Source organism: Pteronotus mesoamericanus, unplaced genomic scaffold, assembly GCF_021234165.1.
Source record: "Pteronotus mesoamericanus isolate MK-2021 breed Mesoamerican mustached bat unplaced genomic scaffold, CSHL_Meso_final scaffold_174, whole genome shotgun sequence".
Taxonomy (NCBI): Eukaryota; Metazoa; Chordata; class Mammalia; order Chiroptera; family Mormoopidae; genus Pteronotus; species Pteronotus mesoamericanus.
The window spans coordinates 46,248,345-46,275,254 of record NW_026555309.1 but is presented as its reverse complement, the minus strand read 5'-3'; the positions used below and the strand labels follow the sequence as shown (position 1 = coordinate 46,275,254).

Below are 26,910 nucleotides of genomic sequence, written 5' to 3'. Positions count from 1 at the left end.
CTGCAGTGGCCGGGCCCTGTGCTCGAGCAGGGGGCCAAGGCCAGCGACCTGGGGCGTGGGGGACCCTCGGGCGGGGGTGTGTGCCACCCGGGCCTCAGGGAGTGGTGGCAGTGTCACTGGGGGCAGCACCCTGAGGGGAGCAGGCCCTGGGGCCCGTGGCCCAGGCGGGTGGCCCGTGGGCAGCGGGGTGACTCCGGCTGCCCAAGGTCTCGGGCGTGGGGCCCCGCCCTGAGTGTGCTCCTGAGGGGGTGTCCTGCGCCCCGGCTGTGACAGGGGCGCCTCGGGCAAGCCCCCTGGAAGGGCAGCCTGGACTGAACCGTCCGATCATTCGAGTGGGGACACTTGTTCTCCGCCCTGGAGGCAAGTGGCTGGTGTGAGGGTCGGGGGGTGCAGCCAGGATCGGGGTCCCCGTGAAGGGCTCTGGGGTGCAGCCTTTTTAAAAAGACCACTTGGGCCAATGCCCTTTTATTAAAACAAATAACTGCAATTCCAGCCCACGTTCCCTGTTTTCTCAAAACAGGGACATTCAGCTCCATGTTCTTCCCAGTCAAGCCCGTGTCCCCAGAGTGGAGCACGTTTGTCACAGAGCACACACTCTGGCTGCGGGGGGCGCGCCCAAGGCCTGAGAGGGTGGCGGGGGGCCCTCGGCTGCAGCCAGGGCTGCTCCCCAGTCCTGCCCCTACCCCTGCCCCCCAGGCTCAGGCTCTGCAGGGGTCCCGGCCTGTGGTCCCTGGGGGCACTGTGCCAGGCTTCCTCAGAGGCCCTGCCCCCGTGGCCACCCGCACGACTGGGGGGCTGCCCTGCCCCCCGCCCCAGGCCCGGGGCGGCCTGAGAACCTGAAGGCTCACTAACACCTGGAGATCCCACCGCCTCATCTGATGGGGACACCTGCCATCAGGCCAGGCGGGCGGGAGGCCGGACCCCCGGTGGGGTGGGAGGGGCAGGCTGGGGTGGCAAAGGAATGCTGCTCCTGCTGGAGGAGGGGTCAGTGGACAAGGGACGGCTGGGGACTCCGGGCCGGAGGCCCTGCAAGTGCTGGCCCAGCCCGGAAGCCAGGGACCTGCCCAGGATGTGCCCTGGGGCAGGCGGTTCGGGGAGGGGCAAGCAAGGCCCCGGCGGACCACGCGGCTGGATCACAAGGGCCTTGGAGAGGTGGAGGGACGGGGCCAAGAGGGAGGGCTCCCTGGCATCTGAAATGACCTCCCAGGTGACCTACAGCCAGGGCTGACAGGCCGGAGGCCAGCCCGTGGAGGGGGTTGGTGGGGCCTGGCCAGGTGGCTGTGGCCGGTCCCCAGGACCTGACCTCGCCCTTGCCGGCCGCGCCCACCCCGGCCCAGGAGGCGCGCCCGCTCCCCAACCCCTGCCCTGCAGTGGCGGCGGCCGCAGCTTTGGAAGGCGCTCCTGCCGGTCGCCCGGGCCTGCCCCGGGAACTGGAGCTGTGGGGTTGGGTTTCAGGCCACGCTGCTGGCCATGAATAATGCAGCTGGCTGAGATTGGAAGGTGACCTCAGCTGGGGGCGGGGGCACCCCAGAGCCGCCCGCCTGCCCACCAGGACACCAGGTTCCCAGCCCTGACCCTGCCTGGGCACCCGGCCGGCTGTCCACCTGCGCCCTGGCCTCTGCTGGCGGGGGAGCAGGGCGGGGCGCCCTTCTCGTGTGTGGAGAGGTGGGAGCGTCCCCCGGTCCCCCTGGCTTGTCCTCCAGGGCAACAAGGAGGGGAAAGGCCACCCAGCTCTGGTGACACCCAAGACGTGTCCCACTTCCGGGCCATGGGGCGAAAGAGCCCTCACACCAGCTTCCCAAGGTGAGGACAAAGAAGACCCTCAGAGCCTGGGGGGCGGGGGTCACGTGCAGAGAAGAAATTGGGAAGGAGAACAGCAGAGCAGCCCACCAGCCGACCCCGCGGGCTGCGGGATCAGGACGCTGTAAGCTGTGCAGTCCCCAAGGGGCTCTCTGTGTGTCCTCTCCGCGGGCGCGGGCGGACAGCGCGAGGGACGGCCCGTAAGGGGAAGAGACGGATTCCAGGAAAAGGGGCGCAGCCGCAGGACAGCGGCAGGTTGTCCCAGGACAAGGGACCGACTGCAGAGGAAAAGCCCAGGAACAGGGCCTGGGAGAGCAAGTGAGCGTCCGGGAGAGAGGGCGGGAGGACAGACGCAGAGAGGGAGACAGCGGACAGGGGCCGGAGAGGGAGGGCCAGACGGGGGGGACGAGCTCGGGCACTGGGAGCCCTAGGGCAGCGCCCGCTCTGCCAGGCCACAGCCGCACCAGGCGGGGAGGCCCTGTGGCCCCGAGGAAGCGGGCGCACCAGAGTGGGGCAGCGCCTCCCGCTGTGCGGGAGGAAGGCAGCTGGACGGACTGAAGCCGAAAAACCAAGGAAGAGCCACACGCAGCGTCTCTGGAAACGAGGAGGAACCCCTGAAGGCAGTCGCGGGTCCTGCCGGGGCGGTGGGGCTCCGCCCACTGCGGCCAGAGCCACATGGCTCGGCCCCTGGGGCGGGGGAGGGGGGGGCACCCGGCGGTTCTTACAAACCAAACATGCTGCTACCGCGCAAGCCCGCTGCGGTGCTCCTGGGCGCTTCCCCAGAGGAGCCCGAAACGTGGGCCCGCAGAAGATGCACACACGTGTTTACTGCAGCGGGCACAGGGGCTTTGAGGGCAGGGAAACTCTTCCACGGGACACGGTCCCGCTGGATGCCCGTTGTTACTGCGCGTGTGTCAAACCCCGGGATGCACCCACCAAGCGGCAGCCTGACTTCCGCCAACACTAACATATCAACGTTGGCTCATCAACGGCAACAATCACACAAACCGACGCGGCCGGGAAGGGGCCGAGAGGCCGTGTGGGCACTGCTTTCTGCTTGTTTACCAGTAAATATAAACTGCCTCAAAAAGCCTATGAATTTTATATATTTAATATCTATCAAAGGAAACAGCAAAAGGACGGCCCTGCCCCCCTGGAAGGGACGGAGGGGGAGGGGCCCCTGCCCCGAGGGGACCCCCCCCCCCCGAGCCACAGCCGGGCACAGGCAGCAGGTGCCTAGGGCCTTCCGCGGTCAGGGTGGCGCTGGACGTGCCCTCGCTCCTCCCTCTCTCTCTGTCCTGTTTCTGAATTTCTCCTTTCTGTCTCCCTCTCTGCGTCCACCTCTCCCCCTCTGGGCCCGGCCCCTTGACAGGCTGATCGATCGCTTGTCCCGCGCACAGGAGGTTCTAGGTCAAGTGCGGCGTGGCGACCAGGCCCATCGACCGCCTGCCCTGAGGCCCACTCACAGACAGCTGAGCCCATCGACCTGGCCTCCGCCCCCCGCCTGCTGGGCTCCGGACCTGTCGGCCAGCCGAGGGGAGGACCCGGACAGGGCCTGGGGAGGGGTGGGCCCGGGCGCAGCCCGTGAGGACGCCGCCGGCAGCGGCCGTGCCCCTGCCCCTCTCAGGGGACCGCCAGCACCAGCCACAGGGCCCTGCCGCCCTCGCACCCAGGTGATGCTCTTCAAAGGACACCGGGCGCCGCCTCTCCGGCCCTGCACTGCCCCGCTGTCCCTGCTCAGGCCTGGCACTCCTGCCTGCTGCCCGCCTGCCGTTCTTGGGGTCTGCGCCCCCGCCCCCGCCCCGCACTGCGGACAAGCTCCTGCCTCGGGACACTCGCACGTGCTGGCCCCTGCAGACCACCGTCCACGCCGCCGCCTCGGCCCCCCGGGACTGCTAGGGGCAGAGGGAGGAGACAGCCCACCTGCCCAGTCCCCCGCGGGCCGGCCGCAGGCACCCGGCCAGCTGGGTCCACAGATCCCCAGCCTCCCCGGCTCAGACCGACAGGGGCGTCTACACCGGCCCCCACCCGCCGCCAGCCAGGCGAGCAGCAGTAGCAGCAGCCAGCCCTCAGGCCCCCTGCATCCCTGGCTCCTCTGCCCACATCTGCCCCGGAGCGGCAGGCGGGGCGCACCCCGTCCGCGGGGCCTGAGGCCCTCCCGCAGCGCCTCCCCGGGTGCACCCACCAACCTCCTTTGTAATTACGCAGGGGTTCCTGGGGGCCACTGCCACGGCCCCCGGCAGGAGCCCAGCGAGCCAGCCTATGGCCTGAGGTTCCCCCAGGACCCGTTTTTTGGGTCTCTGACCGGCTGCCGGAATCAGACCCTTGGCCCGCGGGCAGAGACACGCCCGCAGTGACGGTGGGGCGCAGTGAGGGGCCCCGCGGCCCACTCTCCTCGCCCGCTCCCGCGGCCGGTCCCCCGAGAGCCCCAGCCCCCAGTGGAGACGGGCAGGCTCAAGGTCAGCGGCTGCCTATCGACAGCGTCCGTCCACCCCAGGCTGATGGGGAGGGAGGAAGGCGCTCGGCTCGATCAGGCCCATCTTGTGAGACAATAAATTTGGCCATTGATCCAGCAAGCAGACATCGATAAATGAATGGTTAATATAAACATTGTCCCTCCCAAATTAATCCAGGCAGCGGGGGCGGGGCACAGGGCAAGTGGGAGGGTGAAATATGGGAGGAAGCGGCAGGGACCAGCCCTGGGCTTTGCCCAGCGGCGGGGCGGCGGCGGGGGCAATGGCTCTCTTCTCCTCTGCTCGTCCCCCGCCCCGGGCCCCAGCAGGGGTTCAGAGGGCAGCGGGATTCAGCAAAGAAAAGCCCGGGGCCCAGGGCGTTCCGATGTCACACCCAGGGCGAGGTGACGGCAGCGTGTGCCCCACGCTAGGCGCAGGGACACACACTGAGAACGAGCCTTGGCTTGCAAAATGCACGTCCAGTGAGCGTCTGTGTCTGACCTGGGGACCCTGGCGGGAGGGGGGTCTCGTGACCTGTGACTGAAGGGCCAGGCAGGGCCCAGGCCGCCCCACAAAACGACTCACCCCCGCCCTCCCACAGGGCGGCCCAGCACCTCCGGGGCCCTGCTTCCCTACGGGCCAGGGGGGCCCCGGGACGGCTGCCTGGGGATGGCGGACGGGGGCCGCCGTGGCGGGGGCACCCTCTGCAGTGGGGCCTGGAGCGCCCCGCTGGGGCCGGGAGTTCCCAGTCCCCCCTGCCTGGGGGGGGCAGGCGTCCCCCGAGGGGAACCCTGTAAATAACCCACAGGCTTCGGGCAGTCCCCACTGGGCTGCTTCACCCCGGCCCGGGCCCACCCACAGCCTCCGGGAAGAGCAAAGGGGCCGCCAGATTTCCGCCAGCCGTCCCCCCAACCCCCGCCCCGGCCGGCACCCGCTGCTCAGGCCAGTAAGGCCTGTGGCCGCGTCCTGGCCCCGCCCCCGGGGCTGGCTGGCCTCCCCTGGCCCCCTGAGCCCCTTCAGCCCTGAGCCCCGGCAATGAGAGGCCCAGAGCCCCAGCAGGGTCCGCCTTGGGCCCTGGGGCGGGCTGGCCATGGAGGGGTGCAGCTGACCAGCCAGCCCCCGCCCCTGCTCCTCGGCTCCCCGGGGCTCTTGCTCTGGCTGCCGCCGGGGCTGGGCTGTGGTGCGGGGCAGGGCGGGGGCAGGGGCTGCTGGTCGCCCTGCTGACGCCCCCCTGGCTGGAGGAGTGGCCCCCTTCCGACCCGCTCCCCAGTCTTCCTTCACGAACAGTCCTCTCCCATGGCGGGGGCTGCCCCCAGAGGCCGCAGCGGGGACCCAGCTGGAGGGGCTGCAGACCCCGTGACCCATGAGGATCTGGGGGCCCCGGCCCCACCCCAAGCTGGGCAGACGGGAGAGCGGCTGTCAACGCCTAATGGGCCCCATGACAAATAGGATGGAGGTGTGGGCGCTTCCAATCTCCCCTCCCCGGGGGCAGGGCAGTTCCTGGGTCAGGAAGGGGCCAGCACAGGGGTCTGGGGACCCACAGGGCAGGGCTCCGCCCGCCCCTCCCCCTGCCCCAGTTCCTGGCGGCTCCAGCGGCCCCGGTGGGGGAGAGGCGGAGGGGCCTGCAAGAGGAGGCCGGGCCCCCGTGGGCCGCGGGGGGTGCTGAGCTCAGCGCCTCTGACCAAGGGCTTTAGGGACCATTAACAACCCTCTCGGCCGCCGGCCGCCTGGAGACATCAATTTGCTGCTGGACTGTAGTTACCGCGGCTGCCTCCCCTCCCCCGCCTCCCGCATCAGCCCTCCGCTCGGGCCCCGGGGCCTCCTGCCCGCCCCGGGCCAGGCCTCCTCCCACCCCGCGAGCACACCCCGCGTGCGGACCGGCCTGGAGGACCGGACACGGGCTGGGGCTGTCGCAGAAGGAGCCCCTGGGTGGCCTCCCGGGCCACCTGCTCAGGGACAGGAAGGAAGGGGCGCCGGGCGGCACCGCGGGAAGTTGTTCAATGAGCGCGGCTTCCCTTTGGGAAGACGACAAAGTCCCGGGGCCGAGCGGTAGTGACGGCTCCACAGCGGTGTGACCGGGCCCAGAGCCCCCACGCTGCCCACAGAGAAGGGGTCGGGATGGTGAATTCGATGTTCCGTGTATTGTACTGCGATAACATTTTTACCAAATCTAACGGTCCCGAGCCCACACACTCAGGCCCCGCCTGGCCCTCGTCCTCGAAGGCCCTCCAGGCAGCCCGGCAGGGGCCGGACGGCCAGGACAGGGGGCCCGGGGGCCAGGCGGGGGCGGCGGCTCCCTGAGGCGCCACCCCCCACAGGCTCGGGCCCGGGGCACTGGGAGCGCCCCAGCGAGAGGGCAGCCGCGCTGGGAGGGAAGGCGGCTGGCAAGGTGGTGACAAAAAGCAGGGCCTCAGCTGGGCTACCGGGGCTTTCCACGGGCAGGCGGGCGGCTTCCGGCAGGGGCGGGGACTGACCCCCGGCCCTTCTGTCCCAGGCTGGCCACCCGGCGGCGGTGGCAGCCCCTGCCTCACAGGGGGTCGGCTGGGCAGGCGGGAGGCGGCCCTCGGGGGCGGGCAGCCGCGGAGGACTCAGAGGGCCGCTCGCCGAGCCAGCGATCCTGCCCGGCGGCTCTTCCGAGGTGTACGAAACGGCTTGTTCTCCCAGTTAGAGAAATGGCTGCGTTCTGGGATAATTGATTGATTTTCCTCTTTAGGGATATTCACGGACACCGGTTCCAAGAACAGGTAAATCTTAGTCCCAGGCAGAGCCACGTCAGTGCTGGGGGTGCCGCTGGACACAGTCCCTCGCAGCCTCCCTCCAGGGCCGGGAGCCCGGCCGGGCTGCAGGCTTGGGGGGGCCGCCCGACCAGGGGTGCGGCGGCGGAGGCTGGGCCAGCCCAAGAGGGCTCCCTGCGAAACCCCAAGAGTGCCCTGCGGGGGCCCAGAGGTGAGCGCTTAGTGCGCCGAGCCCTGCCCTGCTGCTGCTGTGTGACCCTGGGCAGGTCTCTGCGCCTCTCTCGGCCCTAAAGCAAAAGCCTGAGCCCGGCCGCCCGGACCCGAGCAGCTGTGCCGGGGCTTGGAGACACCTCCCAGCTGCCCCTCCGGCCGCAGCCCCACAGTGGCCAAGCAGCCTCCGGGCTGCCGCCCTGGCCTCGCGGACACTCTTTGCGCCCCAAGCTGGCCCCCTTCCCGCCCCTCCCTTCGCCGGCTGCCTCGAGCCTCCCCCATCCACCCAGAGAGCCCCATCCCCTCTTCGAAACCCTTTCTAATGCCCTTTCCCAGGCCCTTGCGGGGGGGGTTGTCTGGCGCCTGTGAGCAGAGCACCGGAGCCATGCGTGTCCCGGCCGCGCCCCAACCCTGTCGGCCCCAGCCCAGCCCAGACCACTGGGGTGGGGCACTTGCTGAACAGACTCGGGGGCCAGGCTCCTCCGGGAGCAAAGGCCAAGCGTCTCCAGAGGGGTCCATAAACCAGTCCCAAGAATGTCGACTTGCTGGCTTGTTCGGCAAGTACCGCGTTTCCCCGGTCAGGGAACGAAGGCTCACGCACGCACGTTGTGGACGCACGCAGACCGGGACGCTCTGGACCAAGAGTGTGGGAGCCCTGCTCTCCGGCCCTCTCCCCGCACCCCTTCTTCCAAGGGGTCGTGGCCGTCCCTGCGCAGAATTAAAGGGCAGCAGGGGTCAGGCCTTGGGGCTGAAAGGGGGGCTGGGAAGTCAGGTCAAGCAGGAGGAGGGGCTCCTGGGTCCTGCCCCCACCCCTGAGCCCCGAAGAGCCAGTGCAGGAGAACCCCAGTCAAGGAAGGCCGGGGCGGGCAGGAGCGCTGAGGGCCTGGGGGTGCGGCAGGGGCCCGGGGCTGCACGCGCCCAGCCGCCTCCACAGCCCTGCCCCGCGGCCCTGGCCCTGACCCTCCTCCTGCCCTCGGCGGGGGGCCCCTGCACCCCGGGAGCGCTGGCGGCACCCGCAGCCCCGCGCCTCCTTGGGCCGGGCTGCCGCAGGCTAGCTGGTCTCGGGGTGGAAGTGGGGGCGGTCGGGGCGCGCTGGGCGGGGGCTCCAGCCTCTGTTCTCGGAGACAGTGGGCGGCGGACACAGGCAGGGCCGTGTCGTCTCCGCGGACATTCGTGGGTACCCCTGTGGTGGGCGCTTGCCCTCCGTGGCCCCCACTGTCCTGGACCACCTTGCCTCCCAGGAAGCTCTCCGGACAGGGCATGCTCTGGCCCGGGGATTCCCCCAGGCCCAGTCCAAGGCTGCGGCCTTCCTGCGGACGGGCCCTGCCTTGGAGGTCGGAGGTCGCTGTCCCAAAGGCCACACGGAGCTCTGGCAGCGAGACCTGTGGATGTCCCCGCTGGAGCAGCCCTGGAGGTCCCCGCTGCGGGCCTCGGAGGCCACCGGGGAGCCGGGCAGGAGTTCTCAGGGCTGCACCCCAGTGCTGCTGCGGGGCTCGGCCCCTGTCCCGCCAGTCTCCCCCGGGGGGCTGAGGACAGCACGGAGCCGGAGGATCCGCTATTGACGAGGAAGGGCGGGATGGGGCCGGCGGCCTGGGTCAGCAGATCCGGCGGGGCTCAGGATGCGCCCGGCATTGATCGGGCCGACGCTGGACGGCCCGGCGGGGCCCTGGGGAGGGGGCGGCCCACGCTGCACGGTGGCTCGGTCAGCGAGCTCGGGGCTGGAGAGGCGTCCCAGCCCCCCCATGCTCTGCTCACGCACCCTGAGGCCCCGGGTCCCCAGTGCTGCCCTGGCACAGCCCCGGGGCAAAGCCGAGGCCCAGCCTGTGTGGGAAGCTCCCGTGGCCTGGCGGCGCCTGGCCCGCGGTTCCTGCCAGGCAGGTGGGCGTGGGGTTGCGCCTTGCGGGCACGCGGCCAGCCAGTCGGAGGGCACGGGAAGGTGCAGGCTCAGAGGAGAGACATGGAGACCACGGCAGGAGGGGACCCAGAGACAGGAGGGGGCCAGGTGCGCCCCGAGACAGGGCTGCAGGGAGGAGAGGCGCCTGCGGACACAGGCCAGCGGGGCAGAAGCAGGGAGTGGGGCTTTGCGACGCCCTGGGGACGGAGCAGGGGCAGCGGAGGTCCCAGGAGAGACAGGGCTGGGCTGCAACTTGGGTCCCCACCAGGCCTGGCGCCCCTCAGAGGCAGGGCTGGATCCGGGCCGCCCGCCAGACTGATTCAGGGGGGCGGGAGGGCTCGGGGCGGGGGCCTGGCAGCCCCTGGAGCCCGGCGGCCAGGCTGCGCGGAAAACCACACCTGCCCTCCTGCCCCGGCCAGCACCGCGGATGAGTCGGGACTGATCCACGAGACCGCAGCCCGCCGCAGCCGCTACTGTCCGGGCCGCGTGAGGGCGGGTGGCGGGGGCCCTGAGCACGCTGTCCCCAGGGTCGCTGCGCCGGCCTCAAACCCACCCCTGGGCTTCGCCCCCGGCCCCCCCCCAGCCCACGCCTCCTGCCCGTCCTGGGCTCCTCTGTCCGCCCCGCTCCTGCAGGCCCCGCCTCTTCCCCGCGCCCCCGGCAGCCCACCCACTCCCGGGGGCAGCGCAGGGCTCCGGGAGAGGCTCTGGACACATGCGTGCGACGCGTGAATGGAGGGACAGACAGATGGCGGGGGCGGGGGGACACCCAGAGAGCCCAGGGGTGGCAGCTTCAGGAGTGATGGCCTCCAGGAAGAACCCACTTGTAAAACACCATGTGGTGAGGCAGGGACAAGGACGCAGTGGGGACGGGGCAGGTGGGGGACAGAGGGACCTGGGAGAGGGGTTGTCCTGCCAGAGTCCAGGCCAGAGGATGGCCCGCGGAGCTGGGTACTGAGGTGACAGGAGGAGCAAACCCGGCCCCCCGTGAGGGTCGGCGGGAGGGCGTCTGCTGAGGGTGCGGCTCTCAGGCAGTGGGCGTTGAGCCTGGGTCGGAGAGGGGAGGGGGACTGGCCAGTTCAGGGAGACACCTGCCAGCCCCCTTCCTGCGGTGCGGGCCCCACGCCGCTCCGGGGCCTCAGACGCCCCCTGCGGGCCGGCCGCTGCCTCATAGGGGCAGGGAGCCCCCCGGCCTGCGCCTGGCGGAGCTGCGGCCCTGCCTGTCCCGCACGCGGTGTGACAGGGTCTGCGTAGGGCCTCGCCCAGACCCCCCCGGCCCTGCAGCCCAGTGCCCGCTCATCAGTGGAAGCGGGGGGCAGGCGTGCCATGGGCTGCCCCGGCCGCAGCCCCCCGGTCACCCACACAGGACCCACCCTGCCTCCACAGCCAGCAACACCGGCCCCAGCAGCGCCGACCCCCGGCCACACAGCCACCGCGGGACCACTTAGCCAGCGAGGCCGCTGCCCCGCCCCCCTGCACACCGCCGGCCCCCGGCCCCGCCCTGTCTGCCGCGGCTTCCCACACGGCGGCCCACCCAGCCCACAGGGGCCGGTCTGTGTCAGGTGGGGGAGCCCGTGGCCCCCTCGGCCGACAGCCATGCGGGGCTGGGGGGCAGGGCCGGGGGCCGGCGGCTGGAGGCTGGGGGCGGGGTGGGCAGGTGTCAGTCTCAGAAGTAAACACTGCGGGTAATGAATGGCACGGGGAGGGGGGGCCGGTATTTAACAGCAGCTATGGATTGTGCGGCTCCACTGTAACCGGCGCATTATGAAGGCTAATGGATTTTTGAAGCCAGATTGATTTTTCATTAATTTGGTAAAAATCTTTTTCCTCTCCCCTATAATTCTGTCTTAAAATGCTCCCCCTGACAGCTCGATAAGTCACTCCTGCCGTAATGCACGTCTGGCGGCCCCACCGGGGCGGGGCGGGGGGGCGGGCGGCCCTCCCCAGGCAAACAGCGCGCTGGGCAGGTGCCCTCCCCCAGGGTGGACCCGCCCCTGGGGCCCCGGAGAACACGGCCCAGCCTCCAGGACAGAGACAGCTGGAGGCCGGGGAGAAACTGAGGCAGGGAGGCCCTTCTCCCAGCCGGTGGCCTGCCGAGGCCCCCCTCCTGCCCCAGAGGGGCTGGCCTCCGGAGCCCGGGTTCTGGTCTGGCCTCTGCTCCCCGGCTCGGGCCTCTGGGGCAGGAGGGCCCATGGCAGCCTGGCCCGGGGCCGCATGCCCACCTCTGTCCTCCAGAGAGATGCCAGGCCCCCAACGCGTCAGCAGGGCCGGCCCGGGGGCCTGGAGGGGGGACACAGAGCTGACCGGCAGCCTCACCGCCTCTGCTCTCGGGGGCCTTGCCGCCCTCCCGCCCTGCCAGCCTGCCCCGAGCCTTCCTCCTCGAGGGCCTCCCCCCAGCTAGTCCTTGGGGTCCCAGGCTGTGCCCCTCCAGCCACAGACAGGCCAGCAGCTCCTAGACGGTGCCAGGGAGGCTCTGGGGGCGGTGGGGGCAGCGGGGGAAGGCGGGCCTGGGCTGGGCAGTGGGGGAGGGGATGGGGGATGGGTCAGGGGCCCAGGGTTAGGGGGCATGGGGTGGGCAGGGTGGGAGCACACTGAGAGGGGGCAGGGGTCAGAGGAAGGCTGGGACGGGGCCCTGGCCCTGCTCTTCCTGCCGATCCCTGCGCCCCGCCCCCCGCCCCGCCCCTCCAGCTGGACAGCCCGCAGTGCAGGAGTTCAGGCCACGGTGACTCGGGACGCCCCGCCATGAGCCTCGGAATCTAGGGGGAGCAGCCTTCCCGGCGTGGGGGTGCCCCTCCCCCGGCAGCCGGGTCTGAGCCCCCTCGCTAACCCAACCCCGGAGGTCCTGTGCCACTAGGTCCGTGGCACGGAAGGACACACGGCCGGTGTGCGGGCAGCGAGTCGGCTCCCCGGCTGCCGCCGTGGGCTCAGAGGCTCAGAACACAGCAGGACCCTCCGCCAGCCCCGGAGGTGCCCTCTGAGGGCGCGGTGGCCCCAGGGCAGGGCCCGGCCTGCTCCGTCTGGCTCGCGGGCTCCAGGCAGCCCCCGCCCCGATCTCCTGTCCTGTCCTGTCTCTTATAGTGACACCTGTGAATGGAGTCAGGGTCCTGGGGTAATCCAGGATGACCTCACCTCAGACCCTTAATTCCATGCATAAGAACCTTTCTCCGAACAGGGGCATCCCTGTGGCCGTGGCTCTGGGGCGCCCACTGCGGTTGGGCAGCAGGTCCAGCAGGGCCCCCGCCTGGGGCTCCGGGGCTCAGGCCCCTGCAGGGCGCCCGGCTCTCCAGCCTGCTCCTCTCCGCGTCCTGGCCGCACGGCCTCCCAGGGCCCTGGAAGAGCTGCTGCTTCTCCCGCTCACCACCTGCCACGCACCCTCCTCTGGCCCCCCCGCAGGTGGCTCTGCAGTTTGGGGGCACCTCGCCCCCTCTCAAACTTGCCGTGAGTCCCCTGGGCCATGTCCTTTAGGTTCGGCCCAGGGCTGACATCTAGGGGCGTGGAGGGTTGACTGAGGCTGCTGAGGTGGCCGGGCCTGGGCTGGGCAGTGGGGGAGGGGATGGGGGATGGGACGGGGCCCAGGGTTAGGGGACAGGGGGTGGGCAGGGTGGGAGCACATTGAGAGGGGGCGGGGTCAGAGGAAGGCTGGGAAGGGGCTCTGGCCCTGCTCTTCCTGCCGATCCCCTTGCCTCGCCCCGCCCGCCCGCCCGCCGCCTCCCCGGCGGCTCGGACTCCCTTCCGCCGTGCGCCTCTGCGCACATTAATCTCTGCGCCCGGCTCACTGCTGACCCAAGCGAAACGGAGCTGCCTTTTCCCCTCCGCAGTTTTCTGTTGGCGAAGCAAAAAGGATCACAGCGCGCTCTCACCCCCGACCTCCCGCCCAGGGCGGGCTGCTCTGGGAAGTGAGGCCTCCCCGCGCCGCGGGCCGCCGCACCTCCCGGGTGCGCTCAGGGGCGCGGTCGGGCGGGCGCCCTGGGGCCTTCGGCCCGCGGCCCGCGGTCCCAGCCCGGCCGGCCCTCCACGCGCAGCCCCGCTCCCTCCCTCCCGCGCTGTCCAGGGCCGCTCGCGCTGGGCGCCGGGGAGCCAGCCAGGGTCTTGCGGCCACCTCTGCGGGCGGCGCACGCGTGGGACGCTCTGCCAGGTCCCCAGTTCTGTTTATGGAGCCTGTGGATGAGCTGATGCAGCCTCTGCCCATGGCCCACGGTCTGTCGTACCCGTGACCAGCGGTGATGGGGCTGGGCCAGAAAACGGGGCTAAGCCTGGACGTGAGGCGTGGCCGCGTCCAGGGAAGGGTTGAGAGGTGCCCTCTGGAAAGCAAGGGGGCAGAGAGCACAGGCGAGGGCTGGGGTCGGGCCGAAGCTTCCGGGCAGGGACAGGCACACACCCAGCTTTGCACACGCACACCCACATGTGTGCACACCCAGGAGCCCATCCCAGCCAGAGCAGCCACTGCCACTTGGGAAAGACCTGTCCCAGCGGGACCTCATGGGCACAGCCCCCTCGCCCAGGCTGGACAGGTCCCACCCCGAGCACACACAGGGCAGGCGCTGGCCGGACCTGAGCCCCACCAGCTGAGGGAGCTTGGCCGCAGGGGTCACCGGCTGTGGCAACGCAAGGCCGCTGCCCTGTCCAACTCCTGGTCCCCAGGGGGCACAGCATGGCTCCCAGGGCGGGGCGCAGGCCACGACTGACCGCTGGGGTGAAGCTGCAGCGTCTGCCAGGCCCAGGGCCCTCGACCTCACTCCCAGCCCTCCTGGAGCAGAGCCTGCCCGACGCCGGTTCGGCCAGGAGAGGCCAGGTGCGCGGGCAGGGCAGGGGCCGGCAGGGGTGCCCCGCGGGCTGCCGGCAGCGGGGAGGCCTCTGGTCTTTGGGAAGGCCCCCTCCACACCAGCCCCGGGCGAGCGAGAGGCTGGAGGCAGCTGCCGACCCTCGGGCTCTGCCCAGGCCCGAGCGCTCGGGTCCAGAGGGGCCGCGGCGGCCGGGGAGTCACTGCGCTCTCCTGGACCGGAGCTGCCAGCCCTGTCATCCCCGATTAGCAGGTAATGGCCTGCTGGACGCGCAGTTGTATTAATCAAATTAATACGTGCTGAGGTGACCTTGGGTGGTTTTGCTGAGAGGGGCATGTTCTCCCAGGAGAGGCAGGTGGGCCACGGGAAACACGCCCGTGCCCCCCGCTGCCCCCGCGCACCCACGCCCGCCGCGCCCCGCCCTCCACCCTGCAGCAGCTCAAACGCAGGGGCGCGGGTGGGGGGAGGGGCCAGGTCCCGCAGGCTGTTCCTGTCTGGGGAGGCCAGGGAGGAGGGGGACGCACCAGGTGGAAGGGGGCTGGGTCTCCTCCTGGGGGAGGCCGGTGGGAGCCCTTGCTCTCCTGGGCCTGCAGCCGGCCCTAAGCCCGCCCCTGCCCAAGATCCCGCCTCCTGCGGCCGATTGTGTGGTCAGTGGCTGCCCCCTGGTGGCCACGGTGACCCCTGGCCAGCTCGGGCCCCAGCCCCAATCTGCAGGCCTGCGGGCCTCTCCCAGCCAGCCACCCCGGCCCCTCCCGCGCAGCCCCCTCGCCCTCCCTCTGGGCCCAGGCTCTGAGGGACCGGCGCAGTTTGCCCGCTGACAGCCTTCGAGGCAGCCCCCCCGCCCCCGCCTCGTGTGTGCAGCTCAGGGACCCTGAGGGCCCGGTCCGGGGAACTCGGGGGTGTCACAGGAGTGGGGCGAGCACGGAGCCCAAAGGGGTTAGCCCAGGGGGGGTTGGGGGTGCCCCCTGGTGACAGCCCTGGGCCCAGGAGGGCAAGTTCAGGGTGGACAAGTGGCCGGGGCTGCTGTGTGAAGGGCGAGCAGGGCAAGAAGGTGGCCTGGAGGCCGGGGGGCGAGGGGGCGGCAGGGGGCCGAGCCTTGTCCAGGCTGTGGGTGCCCGGTGGGCCGGTGGGTGCGCCCGGGCACCACTGTGCGCCAGGCAGGGGATTAGGGTCCGGGCTGCAGGCCCCAAGGACTCCACATCGCCCCACCCTCAGAGCTCTGGGGGGGGTGGCCCATTCAGGCGCCACGACAAGCGGCCAGACATGCCCCCCCCCCAGGGAAGCAGATGGCTTCTTGGGGCAGGGCAGCCTCCCGGCCCCCGGGCTCAGGGTCCAGGGTGACAGTGACGCTCCCCGCGTGGGCACAGTGCCCAGTCCCCGCAATGGGCTCAGACACTCCTCGTCGGACACTGTCTTTAATGGGCGGCTCGGGCACTGGGCTGGGCAGCAGACTGGCCTGAAGGTCCCCGGGGGAGGACATGAGGGACCCCTGCTCCCAGCGTGTGGGGAACCGCCCGTCAGGACCTCCCGGGGCAGCTGGAGGGCGAGGGCAGCGCAGTGCAGGGCCGAGGCGCTGGGCACAGCCTCCCCCCGGGCTTGCCCCGCTTGGCCCTGCCCCTCCAGCCGAGGAGGGGCCTGGGGCTGGCTCTCGCAGGCGCCGGCGTCTCCCAGCCACAGTCCTTCTGGCTCCTCAGAAGCCCCCGCAGGGCTGGCCGGCGGTCCCCCTGCAGCCGGGACAGAGACGAGCAGCGGTCAGCAGCCCCAGCTCAGCCGCCTGGGGCCGCCTGGTGAGCGTGAGGGAGGCGGTGGCGGCAGGTCGGGGGTGTGTCGGGGGCTCACGTGGAGCAGCCCCACAGTGGGGTCCCCATAGGCGCGGCACGCTGGGTGGGCGGGAGCCGAAGGACAGAGCTGCAGCGCCTCCGCCCGGAGCCTCCAGGGCTGTGGGCTCACGGGGGGGGGGGGGGAAGGCTGGGGCCGCGTCCAGGGCAGCACCGCCCCCCGGTGGAGGCCGCTGCCCAGGCCACCCCCGGGAGGGCGCCGGTGCGCCAGCCACTTCCCAGGCCCCGGCGGCCTCTGTGGACGCCTGGGGCCCAGAAGACCAGGGTTGGGGGGGCTGAGGGGGACGCCCTCCCCGCCCCGGGGCTCACCGTGCTGGGCGGCTCGGCGCTGGGCAGCAGGGTCACCACCTGCAGGCTCACGCCCTCGTCGCCCACGCCCTTCAGCTGGGCCACCACCTCCGCGTGCTTCCACCACTTGCACGGCTGCCCGTTCACGGACACGATGTAGTCGCCCTCCCGCAGGCCAGCCGCCTGCAGGGACGTGGGGACAGTCGGGTCCCGAGTCCCAGGGGCACGGCCCCTGCCGTCTTCCCCTTCACGCAGCCGCCTCTGCTGGGCCCGGGGCGGGGCCTTACCGCAGCGTGGCCCCCGGGAACCACCGCAGCGATGAGCACCGGCGAGTCCCCCCGCAGCGTGAAGCCGAAGCCGCCCTCCCCTCGGGTCAAGTGGACGGGACCCACCAGCCGCCAGCGGTTCCTGACTGAGAACACGGACAGGGGCCCCTGGGGGGCGCCGCAGCTCAGGGCTGGGCTGGGTGGCCCTCCTGGGGGAGCCCGGCTGTGACACCCCCGCCCCCGCCTCTCCACCCTGGGCAGAGGCCCACGAGGAGCCGGGCGGGGCGGGTTGGCGCGTGGCCTTGTGGGGGCCTCACTGGAGCAGACAGAGTGGGACGCGGGCTCACCAGCCGGCGGAAGATGTCGGCCACCTTCACCCGGGAGAAGCTGGGGGCCCTGACCTCCAGCTTCCGCTGCGTCTTAGCTGGAGGGCAAAGGGGAGCGGAGGGCAGGACTGAGCCCCCGCTCACAGGCCCCCAGACCCTGGAACACCGCTGGATGCTGCTCGGCCACGGCGGAGTGGGTGCCGCTGGCCCCTCTTGGACATCCAGGGCCTGGCCACCCCCCACCCAACTTAGTGGGAGGGGCCCCACGGGCTCCCTGCCTGGGGGAATCCACCTCCCAGGCCACAGCTGCGCCGGGGACGAATCGGGTGCGGGGAGGGGGACACAGAGCAAGGGGGCTCATCCCCCAGCGCCCTGTCCCTGCGCAGGGGCACCGCTCTGGCTGTGGGAGGCGCCGGCATCAGCACCACAGCTCTGGGGGTCTCTGCCCTGCCCCCCGCACGTCCAGAACACACCCATCCCGGGGGCCTGGCTGCTCACGCAGGATGTCAGGGGCCTCGGTGGCCTCGAAGAAGTCGTCCTCGAGGTCCAGCTCCGAGTACTTGGCCAGCGAGCGCCGCAGCGCCTGGAGCAGCACGGCCTGCAGCAGGTCCACCCTGCGCAGGGCGCGGCACACGGCGTGCAGCCGCAGCGCCTCCTCCTGCCCCAGGATGGCGCGCTTCAGGTGGGCCTTGCCTGCGGGGGACACGCGGGCGCTGCTTCACACCGGCCCGCCCAGCCCTCCAGGCTGCGCCCCAGCGCCCGGCCGGGACGCGACGGGCGGAGGGCTGCTGACCGCCTCCGGGTTCGCCCCAAGAGCCAGACCGGGGGAGCTGCCGGGTGACCGGCTGGGCCAGGGACAAGCCCCCGTGTGTACCACCCCCGACCCCGCAGGGCCCTGCTCTGGGCGCCGCCCCCAGGCGGGGGGGGCGTCCAGGAGGTGGGCTGGCTCCCCCGCCCACCAGTGTTGAGACACCGGGCGTGCCCAGAAGGGGCGGCTTCTGAGTGACGGGGTGGGGTGGGCCGCTCAGTCCCCCCTCCCCCCGCCCCCGGCAGGGGGCCGTCTCACCGAGCTTCCTGCGCTCCTCACGCTCCTGGGGCAGGGCTGGGCGCTGGGGCTCGGATGCGGCCGGGGACCCGAGAAAGACCTGCTCCAGCGCCAGGAGCTCCGCCTCAGCCGCTGGGGGGCAGAGAGGGCTATGAGCCCCCCCGCGCCGGGCCTCTGCCGGCGCCCAGGCCCGGGCGGGGCACTCACGGGAGCCGTCGCAGAGGGCCGTGGCCGCGTGGTAGTGGGCCAGGGCGCGGAAGTGCTCCGCCTTCACGCACACCAGGGTGGTCCAGGCGAAGGGCACGTAGTCCTGCACGGGTGGCTGGGCCATGGTCCCGCGCACCAGCTCATACTCGGCCGCCACCTGCCAGTGACAGGGCAGGACCGAGGGGCCTCTGCAGGGGCTCCAGGGTGAGCCGGGCCCAGGGGCCTCCTCCCGGTCTCTTCCACCCTGGGGACTGGCCTCCCCTGCCCTGGCTGAGGTCCCCGCGGCCCTGCCCCTCAGCCCAGTGCCTGGCTCAAGGTCTGTGCCCCCAGCTCCCGACAGGTGCTGCCCCCGAGGCAGGGTCCCCCAGGGGCGAGGAGACTCCCCGGCTTTGGGAACCGACAGGAGACACGGCCTGGACACTGGCCCCTCAGCCCCAGCCCGGCGCCCGCAGCCGGCCCCGCGCCCAGTGAGCCGCCGCAGCCTGGCTTGGCCCAGACGGGAGGCCCCAGGATGCTGGGACGGGCCCCCCGGGACCGGGGCTCCCTGCCCTCACCTGGGCGGCCTCCTGAGCCAGGCGCAGCTGGGCTGAGCAGTCGTGGGGGGGCGGGGGGGCCGGCAGCGAGAGGCCCTCGAAGGCGCACTCCTGGGCCTGGGCAGCCATGAGCCGCTCCAGCGTGGAGAGTGAGGCGGGGCTCATGTCCGGGCTCGGCGCATGGGAGAACTTGCCCCTCAGGAGGCGGAAAGCGCCTGCAAGGATGGCACTCTCAGCGGCGGGGGGGGGGGGGGGGGGGGGGGGCTGCCCCGCACCCCTCGCGCTGGGGGCCGCCCCCCCCCACTAACTCTGGCCCCGGAGGACAGCGGGCGCCCTGTCTGGGGCCGAGGGTCCAGGGTCGGGCGCCTCACCAGCAGCCCTCTGGAAGGCCTCCGCCGCGCGGCTGGCGCCCTCGGGGCGGGCGCGGTCCTGGCGCGCCCCGATCTGGGTGTGGAGGGCCCCGATGTTGAAGAGCACGCTGCCCTTCTCGAAGGCCAGGGCCCGCTGCTGGGCCGGGACCCCCGTGAGCGAGTCGTACCTGCGGGGGCGGGTCAGGCTGGGTGGAGCTCCGCGGCCACAACTTGGAAGGCTCAGAGGCCGGGTGGGCCGGCGGGGAGGCCCCAGGGCGCGCGCTGAGCCCTACCAGTGGAAGAGCAGCCCCAGGCTCCGGGCGGGGGCGACGAAGCGCGCGTCCAGCAGGCAGAGCTGGCTGTAGTAGGCCATGAGCAGCTCCAGGCCGGCCTCGCTCCGGCTGGGGGTCCGCGTGGCCTGCGGGGCAGGAGCCGGCTGGGCCCGCCGTCCGGCCCGGCCCGCTGCCCGCACCCCCCGCCCCGGGAGCCTCCTTGGGCAGCGCGGCCCCGCGGGGGCAGCCAGGGCCACGCGGTGGCACACCTGCTCGGCCCGGGAGATGGCAAGGGCACGAGGGAGGGAGGCAGGGTCCCTGGGGAGGGGACAAGCACGGAGCACCCCGTCCCGAAGGGCTGCAGGGCCGGTGTGCACGCGAGCCCCCGCCGCCGCCCCGCTGTCCCTGGAGCTGCCCGAGGGTGGGGACTCCTACGCTGCAGCGTGAACGCCTACGCTGAGCCCCACCTCGCTGTCCCCTGGGAACTGGGCGTGGCCGGTCTCCCCGCGGGGCAGGGCCCACCCACCTGCCGCAGGTCCGCCAGCTCCCTGATTTCCGCCTCGTACGAGGCGCCATCCTCTCCAAAGTGCCCAGAGATCAGCTCCTGGTGCCGGGGGGAGCAAGCACTGGCCTCACCTGGAGGCTCCTGGCCCGACGTGGGGAAGAGCCACAGGGTGGGGGAGCCCTGTCCCCCGGAGAAGGGGTGTCCCCGGGGCGCCCCATCCCCGCAGATGCGGGCCCAGGACGGTGCTGTTCCTCTCGCATCCCCTGTGAGCCCCGCGGGCAGGCACCACGTGGCCCTGGGCAGGTGGGGACACCGAGGCTCCTCTGCACTGGGCCTGAGGGGGCCGTGGGAAGCCGGCCAAGGACGGCATGGCTCCCGAACCCCCGACGAGGATCCGGGGGACCGGTGGGTTCCCCCGACACAGGCTGGCTGCAGGGGGGCCCCCAGCCGGCGGGGTGCTCGGGGCGAGAGCCAGGGCCCATGGGCATCCCGGGGCTTCTGGCGGGATGACCGGCTCTGCTGTGCCCACCAAGGGGGCTCCCCTCCGAAGCCCACCCGGGCAGGACCCCAACAGCCTGGGAGGCTGGCGCCTGCGGGTCAGACCCTCCCTCCCTCGGGCCTCAGTTTCCTCTTCTGCTCAGGGGGTGGCTGGGCCAGGACACTCTCCAGGCCCCCCCGGCCCGCGGCTCACAGGCCAGCACGCGCTCACCATCAGGGCCGCCGACCAGTCCAGCTCTTGGGTCTCCTTCAGCCCCAGGGGGATCATGGGCACAGTGACTCCTTCGCTGGAAGCAGAAGCATCAGGTCCAGGCTCAGAGGCCATGGAGTCCACCCCCTGCCTTTCCTGCCACGCACAACGCGCCCCCAAGTTTCCTGGCAGCCCCACGCGTGTCGCACTGCCCCCCGCAGGCTCGGCCACGTGCTCGCGCCCGCACGCACCTCCGCGGCCCCTCGGCGTCCACGCTGCAGTTGAGCTCCTCCAGCTCCTCCTTCAGCAGCTGCAGGCTGGAGTTCACGTAGCTCAGCTCCAGGGCCACCGTCTCCCTGACCCGGGCGTTGCTGGTGGCCCTGGGGAGGCCAGGCTGCAGTGAGCAGCCGCCCTGAAGGTGGCCTCGCGCCCCGGCCGTGCAGCCCCGCCCAGCCTGAGCTCCAGCCCACTTCCCCGGGCAGGTGGGGTCCGACCCCCTGTGCCCGCATCTCGGTGCCCAGCAGGGGGCCGTGGGGTCCTAGGAAGCCGGACTTAGGGCAGGGATGCGGTGGACAGAGGCCAGGCTGCTGAGGAAAAGGAGGGGTCCCTTGGACCACACCCTGGAGCCGCCACGGTCGGGCCACCACCCACAGGGCAGGCGCACAGAGGTCCGAGCAAGTGCGCAGCTCTTGTGCTCAAAGGGGGAGAGGCCTTGCCCAGGTCCCCAACCCTGGGACACTGGTCTGCTGCCAGAGCCCAGCCTGAACCGTACCCCTTCTGAGAAGGCCCCCGGTCACCGCAGGCATCTCAGGGGCTCCCACATTGCACACCAGCAGGAAGACCCCTCCAGGTCCGCTCCAGCCCAGCAAGGAACTCGGCTGGCCCCGAGCTGACCCCTGCCAGTGGCCCACCAAGGGGGGGCCCAGGTTGGTGGCGAAGGCCTCGGCTGAGCAGCGTGGCCGCCCCAGACCCTGGTGGGGGCCAGCCCAGGTTCCCGGGAGCCTGCACTGGCATGGCCACCTGCTCAGGCGTCCCTGTCCCTGACCCGCCCACGGGGCAGGTGCTGCCTTCATCACCCAGTGTGGGCCTGGCTCCAGGGGACCCCCGGGACGGCGGCACCGCTCTCTGGGGGTCCCAGGTCGCTGGCACTCACCTGTAGAGGTTCTCCGCGCCTGTCCGCATCCGGAGCTCCCTGCTGATCTGCTGGTGGATGCGGGCCCTGCGGCTCTGCAGGCGGCCGCGCTGCGTCTGTGTGACCTGTGGAGAGGCTGCGGTCACAGGCCGGCCGCGCTGTCAGCGGCTCACAACTCACAGCGGCCGAGTCTGGGCCGGACATCTCTTGCCCGTGGGGAAGGGGGTGGGCGAGCGAGGAGCCTGGGCTCGGAGGGCAGCCCCAGGAAGGAGGGCAGTGGGCGGGAGCGTGGCGGGGCTCTGGGTCTCGGCCCAGCCTGGACACCCAGTCGGTCCGGGAGCCCCGGGCAGGCGGCGGCCAGTGGCTCCGCACATCCCTCTGCCCTTCGGGATTTCGTTCCGGAGCCGCTGCCGCCCACCTTGCCCGCGCAGCGCCCTAGCGTGCATGGGAGGGCGCGGGGGTGGCAGCCCGGGCTGCCCGTGTGGGAGGCTGGCTCTCAGGCCGCCCGTCGTGTGGCGCTGGGCCTGCGCTGACCCTGTTGCTGGGCTTGGTCCCAGCTGCCAGCTGACTCGTGGGGACCGTGTGGCAAACGTCTGACCGCAGGCCCAGGGCCGCCCGGCTCACAGGCAGCAGGCCAGGCTCCTGGCTGCCCCCTGCCTGCCTCGGCGGCCCCTCGCTGCACACGGGCAGCTGTGCCAGGCCGCCCACCCGTGAGCTGGGCCCAGGCGAAGGCCTCCAGGCGGCTTGACGCTGTGCCGCGCGGCTCCTCACTGCGGGGGTGCCGCGCAGGGGGGCCGCTGCAGCAGGTGGTGGGCCAGGGGTGTGGAACCCCAAAAGGTTTTCAGAGCCTCCGTGGGGCCCGCTGGTGACAGCCGCGGCCACCGCGCCTCCTCCTGGCCTTTTATGGACCTCCTCTTGTGGTCAGCCACGAGTCCGGGAAATAGGAAGGATTTCTCAGAATCACCTTCCCTGGTCAACATCCACCTGGGCGTCTACTTGAGCCCCGACAGGGCAGAGCAGGGATGAGGGCATAGTGTCTCCCAGGACGCCCCCCAACAGCACAGCCCAGAGCGAGGTCTTGTCCACACTGCACCGCCCTGGGGCTCCCCGCAGCTGCTGTCTTCCCCGTTGCTGAGGTCTGTTGCTCGGTTTCCTTGGTGCGCCCCCCAGTGGCATGCACAGGCAGTTTCAGCCCCCGAGGGCTCTCGCTTGCCCCAGCACTTGAAGGGGGCTCCCTAAAAATGGCTGCACACCCGCCCACCGAGGAGGCTGCTGCTGCTGGCACACACCCTTGGTTTACGGCCCAACGTGTCTAGACTCCAGGGTTCTCAACAGAGGTCAATCAGGGCAGACTTCTCGGAGAAGGAGGTGCTCTTCTGGGACCTGATGGTCATGGGTTGCCAGTGGTCCTGAGATGACTGCAGGGAGGGGACGCAAGCCTCCAGCGAGCGCTCAGCGTCCTGGGTGAGCGGCCACGGCCGTCGCCCGGGCCGGGGCGTCCTGTGCTGGGTAGAGGCTGCGGGCTCAGCACACTGTCCTGGCCAACGCGGTTCCTGTGGTCTCTGGCGCCGCGTGCTCCTGGAGCGACGTGTTGGGGGTGGGAGAAGCTCAGGCACGCGGCCTCAACCCGCCCGCTCCGGCTGGGCCAGGCCGGCTGTGGCGGCCTGGGCGCGGCGGTGTCAGCGCGTGCCCTGCGCGCTCCCGAAGCCCGGGTGCAGCCGGATGGGCCGGAAGCCCAGCTCACACTTGTCCGCCCCGAGCGAGCGGTCCCTGTGGCGAAGGGATCCACCAGCAGGGCGGGCGCAGGGGCCAGGCCACCCGCATGCACCCCGCCCGGAAACCCGGCTCGGAGGGGAAGGGGTGGGGAACAGAGGAGCAACCCCCGCCCCTCATGGCTGACGCCCTGACAGGCCTGGCGGCTCTGGCTGCCCGGACGCCTGAGGCCATGGTCCCCAGAGGCCCAGGAGGAAATGGTGTGGGCGGCGGCCAGATGGGACACGCTGGGGGACGGTCATGCCAGCACAGGCCAGGAGCAAACAGCAGGCGCCCCACGCCCTCCCCAGGGTACCCCCGCCTCCACCTGTTCCCAAGGAGGGTCCCCGCCTGGCAGACGGGCTTCCCCCTCTCGGAGCCCTTGCTCTGCCTGCCGACGCCCTCCCATCCCCGGAACCCCGTCCCTTCCCTGCACTGCTCACAGGAGAACTGGACGCACCAGGAGGGGGGCCCCAGCAGCCCCCACCCTCCACCTCTGCCACCCTCCCAACGCTGAGGGACACGGAGCCCCGTGGGCACTGCTGCTGGGACGTGGTGGCTGAACCTCGCCCAGACTAGATGGGCCACAGACCCGGCCCCTCATGCCAGCCGAGCGGCCCCCTGCCGCGCCCTCGCCCAGGGCCACTGGGGCACAGGTGGCTCTCAGACGCCCCCAGGTGCCCCGCTCCCAGGCCCTGTCTCACTGGTCGGGCCGGGCTGCCCTTCGGTGGGCACCCACGTGGTGCTGGTGAGCCCGCGCTGGCCACCCGGCCGGCGGTGCCCACTGGCCACCTGCTCTCAGCACTTTGGGGGCAGAGACGCCACCCACGCTGGCCCACAGGGGCCTGCTCTGGATGTAGCTTTCACGGGAGTGGCTAGCCCGCCCGTCCTGACTCTGCATGTGACACCCAGTCTAGGGAGCAGCCTCTCCCCAGCCCGGCGGCAGGGATCAGTTAGACCTCCCAGGTGGCAAGAGCCGCCGGGTGACATAACAGAGGAGGGCGCAAGGGTGTGCTGGGCGCCACACAGGGCCAGCGGGGCCGCGGTCCACACCCCACTGGCCGGCTCCCAGCCAGGGGCCCCTGCGGGGACACAAGTCAGGACGCGCCGACCGCGGCGCCATCCCAGAGGAAAGGCTGGACCCAGTGTCTGCCGCCTTCCCAGGAGGCCCTTGGGCAGAGAGCGGAAGTGTTGTCCCCTGAGCCCCCCGGACATCTTGGGCGAGCAGCCTCCCCAACATGCTGCCCAGAACAGCGCTCATTCTCTCCCAAGGCCACCGGGCGGCCGGCCTGCCCGCACAGAAGTGAGCGCACAAAGGGCAGGGGACGGGCCTCCTCTTTCTCCAGGACCCACGCTGGGGACCACGGACCGGCGCCCTCCCTCGACATAGATGCCGCAGCACCGGGCATCTCTTGGGGGTGAGGTGGGAGGAGCCGGCCCCTCCGGGGGTCTGGTCTGCATCGCATGGCCAGGAACCGGGAGCCCGTGTCCCACCTGATGCCCACCCCCTCCCTGGGAGGCCCAGGCCCCAGGCACACAAAGGCTGCACAGAGCAGCTGGGGTCCACGTGCAGCCTGACCAGGGAAGGGGGAAGGGGGGCAAGGCATCGTCCGGGTGCCGGTGCCACCTCTGTTTGGTGGCACCAGGCTGAATGGCCTTGAGGCATGGAAACCCAATGCTTGCAATGGACACCAGGGCAGCCTCGAGGTGGCCCCCAGGGGACACTCAGCCTCTGGGCGGCAGAGCGAGTCAGCCAGGGCGCCCCCTCTTCCCCAGGCACAGGCTCCGCCCGTCTCCGCCTCCGCCCCGGGCCTTCCAGAGCTTCCCAGTACTCCTGGAAACGGTCCACAGTCCACAGTCGGTGCCCCCGGGCTCGGGACCTCACAAGGGGGCGGATGTGTGTGTGTGTGGGGGGGGTGCGGTGATGAAAGGACAAACTCCCCAGCTGTGAAGTCCTCCAGCTATTTCCTGTATCTGGGAGGCTTCAGCCGCCTGCAGCTCAAAGTTTCATCAGATACAGAGCTGGGTGCCCAGGGCAAAGCGAGACTGCCCGGGGGAGAGGCAGGTTTTAGGAAAAGTGGAATGACTGCCCAAGAACGCACCCTAGGGCCCCGGCTGTCACAGACCGGAGCCCAACACCTGCCAGACAGGGGAGCCCAGAGCGCCGGGAAAACAGTGAGCTGAACTGCGCTCCCCTCATTCCTGAGCCGCACAGGGGCCTCCTGCCTCTTCCCCGCACGTGACCCCGAACAGGCAAGACAGGAGCCAGCGCAGGCAGGCATCGCGGGTTCCGGACTTCCACCGGCCCGGCCTCAGTTTCCCCAGCGGCACGCCTCGCTGGCCCTCTTGGGGCGGGCGAGGTGTGGGAGACGGCCGCCTGCGAGTCTTGCTTTGCGCTCGGACGGGAGAAGTACCGCCGGATCCGCAGCCCCGTGCGTGCTCGCGGGCTCTGGGCGCCCTTCTGCCGGCGTCCCCCAGCCCCGCGGGCGCGCCCACCTTGCAGACGCTGCCGGCCGCCTGCAGCCGGGTGCTATCCTCGCTGGCGCTCGGGCCGTCTTGCCTCTCCTCGGGGATCATCGCAGCCCACCGCTCGGGCCGCGCCCGCCTGAAAGCCGAGACCCGCGCAGGTCCCTCCCGGGCGCCGCGCCGGGTCCTGAACTGTCCTCTGGTCCCGGGTGGCCGGCCCGACAGGAGGGAGGGGCGTGGCGCCCCGAGCCGAGCGTGCGAAACTTTCCGTTGCCCAGTCGGCCACAGCGGTGGCTCCGACGGACAGCAGCCTCGGCCAACCAGGGAGCGGGGGCGGGGGCTCCGGGCTTCCAGGGCCCGCCCACCCGCCCGAGGAGTCCTAGGGGAATGTGGTCGCCCCTGGCAACCGCCGGGCCCGACGCCGAGCGGCCGGCGCGGGCCGCGCGCTGCGCATGCGCGGGCGGCCGCTTCGTGTGCGGCAAGGTTAGGGGAAAAGGAAAAAAATAACGCGAAACGCGAAACTCGGGAAACTCGCGAACTGTGCCAGTTCCGACCGCTTCGGCGCGCCGCGCGGCTCCCGTGCAGGCTCCACGGTTACCGCTGCGCAGTTCTATCCCGTCCCAGGCAACAGGGACCTTACAAGGGGCTCGTCCAAAAATATTCACGGTGGGGGGTTTTAACGGTTTTGAAGGAGCCAGCGCCGGGCGAGTGCTTAAACAAAGCCCGCTTTCTTACTCCGCTGCGGCCGCAGGCTCCGGCCCGGCCCCTCGGGTGGGTGCCGTCGGCGCGGCCCCTCGTCCTGCGCCCAGAACCAGTCCCCGGAACCTGCTTCCAGAACCTTTTTCTGTCCACAACCTACTTGAGAACCGACTGCGGAACCGGCCTGCTTCCAGAATTATGCTCTTTCCGGAACCTGCGCTCCAAGCAGGGTTGCCCCGGCACCGTGCCGCCACCAGGTCCTCTCCTAACCTCTCTGTGTGGCTGGGACCCACTCAGATGTCCCGTGGGCTCACCTCCCCCAAGAACACACACCCTTTGTGGAGACAGGACGCCGGAGCAGAAGCAGGCGCTAATCTTTTATCAGGTTCCTCTGAAGTTCCAGCCCGGCTCTTTCTACCGCCGCCCTCCCACCGCGCCACCCGGGCCTCTGCGGGAGCGGGGCCGGCTCTCGGGCCTCGCGCACACCTGATTCTCCTCAGAGCTCAGAGTGTAAGCCACGCTCCTGGGCTCGCCGGGCCGCAACAAAACAGGCCGGGTGTTAACTCCTGGGCACAGGCACGGTGGGCAGGAAGTAAAAAGTGATCCCAGAATGTTCCCGGCCGCAGCGCAATGACAACCTGCGCCAACCAGCAGGAGGGGAGGGGCGAGGGGG

The 26,910-nt window shown here is 71.4% G+C and overlaps 1 protein-coding gene across 1 annotated transcript; it reads right to left on the bottom strand.

Moving 5' to 3' along the window:
- Positions 1 to 15,336: 15,336 nt before the first annotated feature.
- Positions 15,337 to 25,649, bottom strand: RHPN1 (rhophilin Rho GTPase binding protein 1). Its single transcript, XM_054590557.1, has 14 exons — positions 25,569 to 25,649; positions 21,342 to 21,445; positions 20,440 to 20,568; positions 20,210 to 20,285; positions 19,522 to 19,599; positions 19,017 to 19,141; positions 18,745 to 18,911; positions 18,395 to 18,588; positions 17,655 to 17,997; positions 17,087 to 17,281; positions 16,610 to 16,686; positions 16,284 to 16,430; positions 16,018 to 16,179; positions 15,337 to 15,594 (listed from the first exon to the last, which is right to left on the bottom strand). The coding sequence occupies exons 1-14, from the start codon at positions 25,647 to 25,649 to the stop codon at positions 15,388 to 15,390; spliced, it is 2,085 nt and encodes a 694-aa protein (XP_054446532.1). The 3' UTR covers positions 15,337 to 15,387.
- Positions 25,650 to 26,910: the final 1,261 nt, after the last annotated feature.

Excerpts from the sequence above, each read along its gene's own strand:
- RHPN1 (XM_054590557.1), bottom strand. The coding sequence starts at position 25,649 with ATGATCCCCGAGGAGAGGCAAGACGGCCCGAGCGCCAGCGAGGATAGC. Across the intron at positions 16,687-17,086 it reads CGAGGCCCCTGACATCCTGC|CTAAGACGCAGCGGAAGCTG; the intron begins GTGAGCAGCCAG and ends TTTGCCCTCCAG. Across the intron at positions 16,180-16,283 it reads TTCCCGGGGGCCACGCTGCG|GCGGCTGGCCTGCGGGAGGG; the intron begins GTAAGGCCCCGC and ends ACGTCCCTGCAG.